The sequence below is a fragment of the Lates calcarifer genome, linkage group LG4 (genome assembly GCF_001640805.2).
Source record: "Lates calcarifer isolate ASB-BC8 linkage group LG4, TLL_Latcal_v3, whole genome shotgun sequence".
NCBI classification, from domain to species: domain Eukaryota; kingdom Metazoa; phylum Chordata; class Actinopteri; family Centropomidae; genus Lates; species Lates calcarifer.
Genome location: NC_066836.1, coordinates 23,880,323 through 23,892,543, shown reverse-complemented (window position 1 = coordinate 23,892,543; position 12,221 = coordinate 23,880,323). Strand labels below are relative to the sequence as shown.

Below are 12,221 nucleotides of genomic sequence, written 5' to 3'. Positions count from 1 at the left end.
GTGTGAAAGGGTGAATGACGTGTAGTGTAAAGTGTTTTGAGTGGTTATATAAGTACAAGTCCATTTACCAAGTCCAAGTCCATCCACACTGACAAGGTAAACAAAACCTCCTACTGTGCCTTCCCTCTACATCCTGTCATGCAGAAAACTACTATTGCCATGCATACAACAGAACATCAGAGCACTGTTGCCATGGCCATCTATCAACTAATGTGATGCTATGAACCCTCTCAGTTTGTTTGGCTGCACCATGAACAGAGACACCATTTCTGATGGAGTAGCTGCCCAAAGCATGTTTGCTGCCCCAAGTGGTCAAAATGTGTCATTTCAAACAAAACTGGGACCTGGGGTAAAATGTACTTACTATAACCACCAGTAAACAAGTGTCACCAAATCAACTAAAATCTTTATAGCTTTAATATATTTATACACATTGTTCAAGATTCAATATTAGATTTGAAAGGATTCTGATTTGATACTGGTGTTTGGAAAATATACAGTCATACAGCAACATGTGTAAAATAACTTATTTGCTATTCAGTTTTTTGTCCTGTTATTTAGTATTTTTGAGGACTATTGGCATTAATTACATTTGCATGGTCATGTTTTTCCTCAAACACACTATTACAGTATCTCACTAACACACTGCTGCCATTTCACATAGCTTAACTATATCCTAAAGTGGATTGTTCATAAGTTAATTACTACATTTCACTGTGTGTGACAACCTTGTGGCAATAATGGCAACATTTTAATTGGCTGCTTTAAATGCTGAGAAGTAATTTACCCTTGAAAAGTATGTTGTGAACTACAAGTAGAGCTGAAAAGGTAAGCTGATTGATTGATTACTTGATTAATAGACAATTAATCAGCAGTCTTTTCATGTCAATTATAATCCTAAAATGAAACTAATATTTTGTGATTTTAGCTGCTCAAATGAAAAATTTTGCTATTTTTCTGTGTGCTACATCATTTTGCACTGCTGACTGGACAAAACAAGCAATTAGCATTTTCTTATAGATTTTAAAAGAATTAAAAATGAGATTAAAAAAACACTGCTAAAGTGCTAATTGATATATATATGTGTTAGTTGTAGTGCTAACTGCCAGTACTGAGAGCAGAATGATTTGTCGACCTCTACCTCTTCCCTTCCTTGCATAGATGCATCATAACCATCTTGAGGAGTATGTCATGTTCACTTTATTGCTACGTACTAACACGACTACAAATAGCAAAATATTGCCTAAACGAGGCTGTTTCTTGATTTAAGAGACAGCACTGAGCCCCACTTCTCTGCTGCTCAAATGATCAACTACATGATCTGCCTTTCTGCCTGGGGAGCCCACATTTCTGACTACAAGAGTTATGTAAAGACCTGTCATTGACAGTGAAATGTTCTGTTTTCGCAGCCTGAAAGCCAGGATTATCCACCAGGGTTGCTGCAAGTTTCTTGTGATCCCTAGAAATCCACATTTACCAATTCTTACCTTCTGACAAGATGACAACACCAATTATTTTTAAGTGGCAATCTTGAAGATATCAGTCCTGGTTGATTCGGCAGAACATGCACTTTCAGATGATAACAGCGTACAGAATACTGGGGGCAGCATAACAAACTATTGTCGGAGGTTGGGGAATAATTGGCTATTTTCCATCATTCTGTGAGCAACAGTGATCTGATTTTATGCTGCACACAGCATGTGTCTGCAAACAGCAGTGCACACTGAAAGGAGCTGGTTACTTTGCTGAGAACAGGGGTGTCAAACTCAATCACAATGGGGGGCCAAAATTAAAAACTGGGATCAGCCAAACAGGGTCAATATTTATTGTAAAACAGACTTAAATTGACCATGTTATTTCATATGTATTATGACAAATTATTTGTACAGAAATATGAACTTTCTCCTAAGACATCTTAAAGAATTCAGAACAAACCAAGCTTACAAATGAAAAAAACAAATGAGAGATCAAATCTAAAATAAAAGACACATTAGTGGCTTTAATGTTTTATGTCTTCCTCTCTACCAGCAAGTTTCACTGAGTCACCAAACCTTTTATCACAGGCAATCAAAACATCCAAAAAAGAAATGTCAATGAAAATCTAAAATCACTCATTAACAACACCAACAAACAAAATGAACATTTTTGGTGATCAATCTGTCGAAAATGTGGAAATATTTACAGACATTTAAAAACGCCATGCTTTTTGTCTGGACATGACGTCTGACACTTTAATCATGAATCACCTGACAAACGCTCCCTCAGTAAATGGCTGGGCTAATTTAGTTTTAACTTCTGCCACAATAAACCTAGCTTTAATGGCAGCTTCACTTTGACATTTTGCTTGTGTGAACACAGTGTGCTGTGACACCAGACTTATACATTTTAACACTTCTGTATGCCAGATCTTGTACTGGAGCTGTTCATAGTGCCGTCTATGTCATATGATTACCACATCATCTCTATGTAAGCACCTGGATTGTGTGCTATATACGGTGGGCCAGTTCTGATAGATATAAGATATTATCTCGCAGGTGTTTGACACATGACTGAGAGTTGGAGGTGTCCAGCTTGTCACCTGCAGCTCTTCATCTAACAGCTCACTGTAGGCTGCTCCATCTTGTTCCATTATTCCCGACAATATTTCAAATTGATCTGGTGTCCAAAAATACAGAAAATGACTGTTCTTGAGAGGGATGGGTATAATTAATTGATGATCAATTAACTGGGACAGTGTGCAGCCGAAAGCAAAGCGGTCCGAATGAGGGTCAGCACCTCCAAGTCTGAGGCCATGGTTCTCACTCAGAAAATGGTGGATTGTTCTCTCTGGGTGCAGGGGAGAGTTGTTGCCCCAAGAGAAGGAGTTCAACTATCTCTGAGTCTTGTTCACAAGTGAGGGTAGGATGGAGCGGTAGCAGCATTACTTCAGAGACTGTACTGGACCTCACTTATGGTCATGAACTTTGGTTGGCAACCGAAAGAATGAGAATGCAAGTGGCTGGGCAGGGCTCAGCCTTAGAGGAAGGGTGAGGAGCTCACTTCCATTCATATCAAATCACAAACAGCAACTAAAACATCATTTGACATTTTTATTCCTGAGCTCAACCAGACATTTATATGACAAAACAATCTTCTATTTTAATAAAAATAGATCAATTCTGTTCAAGCTATAAAGAGCCACATTCTAATATATTGAGCTTTAAATGTTTCACATTCTATAACAGAAAACTGAGACATTAAATTCCTGTTTGTAACATTAAAGCAGGATACTGTGTAATCCTGAGTATTTTATCTTGAAGTGGTATGGCTTACACACAGCATGTGACTTGCCAGTTGACCTGTATTTTCTCTAAAATCCAAAATTTTACCAGACCTCTGATTAATTCTCCAGAGCAGAGACAATATCTTCACTAGCTTTTTTCTAGCTGCTTTCCATGGTGCTGCCCATATTTTGCGCTCAGGTGAAGAGAGATGTGCTGGATTCAAAAGTTACAATATGTGTGATGTCTTATCGTGTTCATTTTAGACATCAGTGTATTGTTACACCCCTTATGCTGAATGTTTGTACCAAAATCTAATAATGCTGATGGCTGGCTGTCTAATGTAACATTACATGAACATGTCGTAGGGGCATGCAGGAAAAACACTACATTATGCCCAGACACGTGTGTGTGTGTGTGTCTTGCTGTATTTTGAGTGGCTTGACTACGGTGTTGTGTCACATAGTAGGTATAAACTGTCTAAGAGATCAAACGTGTGGCTCCATTTTATTAGGCTCAATGTTAACAGTGTGCAGTGCAATATATGCAAAAAGAACACTGCTGCCTAGACCAGCAACACAATAAATTATTTGATGAAGCACTTGAATGTGCATGGAATAAATTTAAGAGCGGAAAGTTGCTCCATGTTCGACTGCATGAAGAACAGATCAAAGCTACCTTCCTTTCAGTGCTCAAGTCCACTTAAGTCTGTCATGTAACATTAGATTTTGTTTGTGTGTATCTTCAGCATATGACAATAAATAGCTAGTGAAATCAGATGTCAATAATCTATTTTCAAAGTGTTAAGTGATAATGTAACGTTAGCTCGGGAGTCGCCCAGCCTCTGTGCTGTGGGGCTTAGCATTTAATTAATACTGACTTATTTTTGTACAGTGGAGAAAGAGAACAGCAGTTATCTTGGAGTACAAAGTGAGGCAGGACAACGTGACTCATTTCTGTCGTCTGCTCTGATAATCTCAGTTCCGGTGTCAAGTGAGTTCTGTCTGCTGAGAGCTGCATGCCCATTGTGGGAATGCACACAGAGCAGAAGAGAGAAGAGAAAAGGCGAGAGAAAGGTAGATTTAACTAACTAAGGCTAAGTTAGATTTGTAATAACTCTCCCAAATCCAGTAAAGTTGTTATTGGCCGTGTCTGTCTCTACCAGGACTTTTGCTCTATGTTTCACACTTTGGAGCCAAGATACAACGTCCCATCTCAAAGATATTTTACCGATACAGCAAAATAGATGCATCAAGATGCATCGATAATTGTTGTATCATCGCAACGCAGCCCTCTGAATTGCAATCGAATGGAATCGTAAGGTGGCCCACCTCTAATATTAATTTATTGATTAGTGCAGCTTTAAGTCATACATTAAGAGCATACTTTATGTATTGCACTCCATCATGTGATATATTACTCAATTATGATTGAGTCGTGATATTTTAGTTTTTTTTTGTGATATTTTGTTTTTCTTTGAATTTCTTTCAATCTAAAATAGCCCTCAGCCTTTGATATAGGTTTTCATGTAAAAAACTGTTGTGAGTAGGGAAGCAGACTGTAGATATCAGCAGTGTATCACCATGTTCAAGTTTCACCTATCTCACCCTCAGAGGCCTGCCTCCTGCCCTCCTAATGTTTAGACTGATTCCTTCATTTGTCTTGCTGTGCAATTCCCTACGTAAACTGCATCTGTCCCTATCAAATAAGTAAATACACAAAATAAATAAATACAATTAATTAATTAAAATAATCAATGTCATTGGACTCAACGTCCTTTCATTCTCATTAACCATGAATGACCATGTTTACATAGGCTTGCCAACAGAGAAATTTTCTTCTGAACCACTTTCTTGGCTTCTTTGTACCAAATTAATTACATGATCATAGTATCCAAACAAATGAAACCATTAAGTGTCAGCCTATGAGGACAGAACATTTTCTAATAGCCCAACCAATTTATCAATATCAGTATTGACGTAATTTTTCCTTTTTTTAATTTGAGAGAGGTGTTCAATACATGAATTCTGAATCCTCACACTGAACTAATCACTTTTTATTATTTTGTATACACAATTTTAAGAAATATTGAATAAATGGCAATTTCCAGAGGCCACAGTAATGTCTGCAGTTGTTATGTCTAACAGTCCAAAACCTACAGATATTAAATTTACTGTCATGTGAAGAAAAACAGAAAATAGTCGCATTTAAGAGGCTAGAACCAAAGAATGTTTGGCATTTTGCTTGAAATATTACTGTAACGATTGAATCAAAATTGTTAATTTTGTGTTGATAGACTAATCAATAAACTGACTAATGAATGCAGCTGTTTTCTTGAGGTGAATAACTCTGTTTGAATAACAAACAGAGTGGCTGTTTGTCCATACTGTCAGTTGTGGAATGTCCAGAGGTCAAAGTGAGCTGAATGTAAACACACCAGTGGGATGGAGCAGCACTCCACTCCACAGTGCTCCCACTCCATACCACTCATATCCAGTTTTTCAAGCCAGTTAATAATTTTCTGCTCCATGACACATATCATCAGCTTTTTGATCATAAATAATAAGTAATCATGTGATATATCATTAGAATGTGTGATTTGTTGGTGGGTGATGTTGGTGTTCATGTTTTCCCTTCCTTCTGCTCAGTGCATGCACATGTCCAAACCAACCCTCAACAAGAGCTATAACATGATCCAACCATGATCCACCAAGCTATAGAAAGGTGCTGTATATTATGTGTTTGGCACACTGAATTATGGATGGCTGACTAATGAGGGAAAAGCCTGCTGGCACATAGTTTTTGCTGATTTTATGCTTTTCTTGAAATGTTGCCGTGTTAACTGCGAACAGAGTGCATGATTAAGGATAGTTTCAGCTTAGCCTCTTTTCCCATAATCAACACTACTGTGAAATCTGGCGAGAAAACAAAATAGCACATCAGTAATTATCAGTGCTGGGTGATGGGGCTGCATTTTGCTTGCACTGAACAATATTTGGAATCTATCATAATTACTACTCCTTTCTCCTTTCTCTTTCTGACAAAGCTGCTCTGTGTCTGCAACATTTTCTATCTCACACACTGTCACACCATCCTACCCACTAACTGGCTGCTAGGCAACATGGCCCTCTGAATGGGGTGTATTTTTATATCTGTGTGTTCAGGGCTTGAGACGTTAAGAGGAGAAAAACATCCCTGCTGCAGCCTGGTTTCCTGTGTGTGCACAGTGGCCACTCAGGCTTTGAAATGATGATCACAATATATTCACTTCATCAGATATGCATGGTATACTACACCCTAGATGATTAAAGGAAAGATAAGTATGATGTCATTTACTACATGAGGCATTGGCTGTATTCAATTCACTGATGCTACAAGTGCATGATATATAATAAATGTCTGTGTTTACACCTGTGTAGAGTATGCTCTGTTGTAGCTGTAGCGGACACGCCTCTAGTGTCAGGGCAGTAAATCAGTACAGTGGACTGATAACTATGCAGTACAGTGTTTTCACACACATCTGATATCTAGCTAGTGGTGGGGGTACTACATTATCAGGAGTGCTACATCATGACAGGGAGTGTGGTATCCCTAAAGTGACAGAATGTATCAGAGACAGATGCATGAAACCCAAAAACAAAGACTTACAGATGAGTGACCTCATGAGGACCCAAATGTTTTGGTCATTCATACCATTTAAATCTTTGAAACCAGGAACATAGAAGTGCTGCTCAGTCCATGGTTGTCTGCCTCATCAGGTGAAGGATTTCGAGCTGGGAACTGAACATGGCTGCCACTGAGTTAGGTAGTACACAGTGTGTCTTTATGTACTATGACAAGTACACAAAGATTAGGTTAGCACTTATTTAAGAATCAGGTGTGAGGTTCACTAAGGACATGCTGCACAGTCTCACCTGGGCTAATAATAATATTTTATCCATACTGTCCTGTCAGTGAGTATGCAGTAATACAGTATATACTGTCTGAATATGCTGTATATCTAAACAGAGATTACCTTAACGGGCCACTGCTACTGCAAATACTATTATTATGAATATGATAATCATTTCTAATGTTGAAAGAAGTGCACATTCTCAAGCCTACAGAAAGGTTGTCCCACAGTCTGGGGGCGGATGATCTAAATGCAGCATCACTACAACCTTTAGTCCTGAAGCGAGGAACAATTACTGTGAGAGAACCAGTGGAACACAGTGATCCATCAGAGACAGATTAAACTGGGGACATTAATATGATGATTAAATGGGTATTGTATCGAAATTGTGTTAGAGAGATATAAAACTGAAGTATATGTTCATATTTGGTTAAAAGCTGTCTATAAATACTCTCTTCACTCTTTTCCTATCCAGGTGTTTTGACTGATGATAGATGAATGACATTGAGGCACTTGCGATAACTGTCTAAATTGGTCAAGCTGTATAAATCTTTGCATCCTGCCCCACAAAATTGCTGTATGCACAAGGAATCATAATATCCTGTGGAGACTGCAGTGTCACTGGCTGCAAAAAAACAACAGGGTAAACAGGGATGGGGTGAATACAGATTCTCAGTGCCACTGCTATCAAACTGCATGGGTTTGTTAGCAGAACTACAGCCTGTTTGGCTCATTGTTTTGTGGCATCTCAACAGCAAACAGTATCTTTGGTATGTGAAGTATCCAGAATGAAAACTATATTTACTTGCATTACTGACCCATCCTGGTTGTGGTATTCAGTGTGGTTGCCTGGCTCCTCAGGCCTGCAGGCCACAAAGAGTTTCTAACTAAATGTTACTGGGAAAGAGCTGCCAAATCCTGAGCATCATCTGTCAGCACCAACCAGCCCTCTGTGCTGTCCTCACCAAAAACCAAATGCACCAGCAACACATACAACCTGACAGAATAAGGGCACCAACACAGAAGCTCTGATATTAGGACATGTGATTTTAAACTGTCAGTCAGCCAACCAGTCAGCCAGTTGGTCAGCCAGTTGCTAACCAGCTGACCAGTCAGTCAACCAATATATCACTCAACCCAAATCAAACCGACAGCAGCCTGCCAATCAGTCTGCTCCATATACACCTCTGCAAGATAATGCTATAGTTTTTCATATTTTTCACTGATAGATAGATAGATAGATAGATAGATAGATAGATAGATAGATAGATAGATATTCACCTCTACAAAATAAAAACACGGTAGGAGAGTGACGCTGTCCTTGGTCTCCTTCCCGCCTTTCAGCCGCTCCTTGGCACGAGACATCACGAGCGGCCGGTGGTCTCTCCCGTTGCCGGGAGACAGGGAACTGTACTTGATTCCCGTCGTAATTTTGGCGTAATTCCGACCGAGTCCAGTTCCCCAAATCTTTAACGGCGGATCTCCATCGCCTGGTGAGGTGAGCTCGAAGTGTTGATGCCCGTTAATGTGATTTGTTCGTTGTCGCCCCTAATATGCGGTTTTTGGGGCTTCAAAAAAATGTGCCAACGCAGGACTGATACGGGCTCCCCCGAATCTGTTGGTCCTGTCTGCTGACATTAAACTCAGAGCGACGATTCATCCTGAGAAACATATGGTTTTCAAAGGAGAAGCTTTACTCCAGTCACCCCTTAACGCTCACTCACTCACTCTCCTCCGGCTCCGCTTTGCTGCAGCAGGTGACACCGTTAAGATGAACGAAATACACAAACACATTTCCTGTTAAGACTTTCAAAATAAACCCACCAAACGATTTCTCAGTACTTTGGTTTCAGTGGTATCAGTGAATAATACCACTGGAATTCTTTCATCTTTATTCAAACATTAGCAGTTTTGTAGCCATAATTTCCAGAGGTGTTTCGCTTTTATTTTGATGGCTTTTAGTTCTACTATAAATATAATAACAACATCTGGTCTTTTCATGCTAATGCTCGCTAACTTGACGTAAACCAGCAGGTGCCAGGCAGTGGGAGAAACAAATTGAGAGGACGTAAAGTTGACGATGTCTCACTCTGCACCTGTTTGGCCATGCAAATATACTATAGTTTCAGTTGTTTTATTTCTAAATCCACAGACCTCGTCGTGGATTAGTTAGATTAAGAGCTATTTCCTTTGAAATTAAAAGTTCTTGGTAATGGTGCGGCCTGTGATTTATCCAGAGAAAAAGTTGGAACATTTAGAAAGAATTTCAGTTTTCAGTTTTTTTTGTGCACCGCAGTCCTAATCCCGTTCACCTCCACTGAAGTCACATGTCCTCAAAATGTCAAAAAAAAAAAAAGGCAAATAAAAGCTGGAATATCTGCACTGATAGATACCTCTAGGTCTGAAAATATTAGAACCCTATATACACCAACCTTTCTGGCTTGTGACCTCTTAAAATGAAGTGATGTCTATTTGTGACCGTCACAGCTTGTGATAGTGTGGACTACAAGCTGCGTATCAAACCGCAGTGCTGTTTTATATATGTTAAATGTGTATAGTTAACCATGGAGCAATAGTTGATTCTGATTTTTTTTTTTTCATTTTGTTTTGTTCAATTTTTATTTATTTATTTATTTTTTTTTTTTTTTGAAACTGTGGTTCCTCTTTGTGTATTATTATTATTATTATTATTATTATTATTATTATTATTATTATTAAACGCTTTAACACACCTTTATAACCAACATTTAAGGTCTGGATTTCACCTATGGAGTGATTCATCTTCCTAACATACAACCTTCGGAGGAAAACCAAAACCGATCGATGTGCGTGACGTCAGAGGTGTGCTAAAAACCTATTTTCCGCACGGGTAGCGCGCATGAGTGTGTGAACGCCCCTCACTCGTGATAATATATGGGGCACACAGGCCTCAGGACATACAGGCATTAAACATAGTGCCATGTTGGGGCCTCAGGCCACTGCCTGCAATATGCTGTCGGTGTTTTTGACTGACTGCTACCATAAGAGTGATGATCAGGCCTACCAGTTCCCCCTACCTTTAATGTGTCATGATGAAAGACAAATAGAGTGAAAGGAAGAATGTGACAGTATGGATGAAGGGTGACTACTGCCAAAGTAAACTGACAGATGAAGACACTGAAGAAGTGATTAGCTTTATCTATTGTGTTTTCATTTCTAATTTCAAAATAAAACAAAAGCTTAAATGTATTTGACGCTGAGCAATCTAATTTTAACAAAAATCAAAATAAATCCTAAGGTTAAAGACATTAGGACACTCCTCAGGTCTAAAAACTAGGAGTACATGATACAAATAAATAAATAAATAAAATGCTCTTTGAGGGTTAAGACTTGGTTTTAGGCTTAAAGTTAGAATGAGGTTTAGGTTTAGGTTAGGGTTAGGATAAGGGTCAGGTTTAGGCATTCAACTGTGATGGTTAAGGCTAGGGTAAAGGGTGCACTATGTCAGGTACCCACAAAGATAGATGAACAAGGATTTGTATGTGTGTGTTATTTTCTTGTGCACCAATCCATCCATCCATCCATGATTCAGGACATCAGAGTATACTATCAGAGTATCTAAAAAGAGATACTCTGATAGTATCTTCTGCCGTGTAGTGGAATAAAAAAGTACATTTCCACCTGAAATGGAGTATGAGCATAAACTGGAGTTATCAAGTATAGGTACCTCAAAATTGTACTTAACAATGACCCCAGTATGTTTTTACACCCCTTCTCTCTCCCCTGCTTAACGCTTTGCTTTAATCACCCTTGCACCCTACACATGAAACTGAATTGACATGGGCACTGGGCTATGGAGGTGGACTGAAAATCTTGATTTTATCCATTTGAAATTAAATCAACCACACAATACAATGTGCAAAGGTAAAGAGATCTGAGTACTTTCTGAAGCCACTGTAAGTACTGTACTTAAGTAAATGTATTTAGTTACTTTCCAAACTGATAATAGTACTTGTAACAGTAGTGCATTATTCCTAACATCTAATTATAACTATAATGCTATTTAACATGTAATGGAATAACAACTCCTGTGTTGGTGCAAAATTATACAGAATGTAGTACAAGTGCCTGGTTAATTGTTGACAAATGTCAGTGTGTGTGAGGAGGGGGAAGAGCACTTCCTAATTATATTTAGTCATTCATCAAATATGAATAAATCCCTTCTGGCAAAAAAGTGACAGGCTATACACCAGTTGGAAGATACAGTATGAACCATGCTGTCAGTGTCTGTAAGAAGATACAGCTAAACTGAATTTTCTTTTGATGATACTTTGTGTTATCAATTTTGTTAAATGTTGCCCAGGTCAGTTGTTAAAAACAGAAGACATGAAAATGACAAAATAATAGGTACAGGGATTGTGTTAGACACCAGTGCTGCTGAATTGTTGTGCATACGCTACATAAATGTCACGCAAGCACCAGTTAGAGTACTGGCATTCAATATGTTGCTTAGCAATCTGAACAGTAACTGACAGTACATGGTAAATCAGTAATGATGCTCACCCATAATCATTGCATAACCACACTTTGCTGTAAAATTTGATGTTGATGATGTACTTTAATTTTAACTCTGATTTCCTTACCTTTAAGAACGTCATGCAGTTTAATTAATGTGTTCAACAGATTGATTTGATCAACACCATTATGTGGGAGGCCCTTGAAGATAGGTCTGGTGGTATTCTGTGTTCTTCTTATTGTCATTAAACCCCATGAAAAACAACAACAACAACAATGAATGTATTCTACTAAATATTTTTTCCACAGCCTGATATATCATCAGTGAACCACACTGTTGCACTGGGTGGTGTGTTCATTTAGCCTCAACAAGCCACATACTATATCTTATTTTCAGTCAATCCCAAAGTCACTGTTCTGCTGTCATAAATACACACTAGAGCACCAAATATGGATTAATCCACCGCAGAAAATAGTCCCTGATAAATGTGCGATTTCCTCCTGTTTGAGTGTCATTTGCTAACTATTAGAGTGAAAAGCTGTTTTAAAAGAATGAAATTACACTGTGAATTATA

The 12,221-nt window shown here is 38.5% G+C and overlaps 1 protein-coding gene across 1 annotated transcript in view; it reads right to left on the bottom strand.

The window, feature by feature from the left end:
- Positions 1–8,647, bottom strand: part of LOC108885343 (phospholipid phosphatase-related protein type 4-like) — a 39,108-nt gene extending 30,461 nt beyond the window's left edge. Inside the window, 1 exon segment of the mRNA XM_018679649.2 lies at positions 8,434–8,647. Within this exon segment, the coding sequence (XP_018535165.1) occupies positions 8,434–8,517 (84 nt within the window). The 5' untranslated portion in view covers positions 8,518–8,647.
- Positions 8,648–12,221: the final 3,574 nt, after the last annotated feature.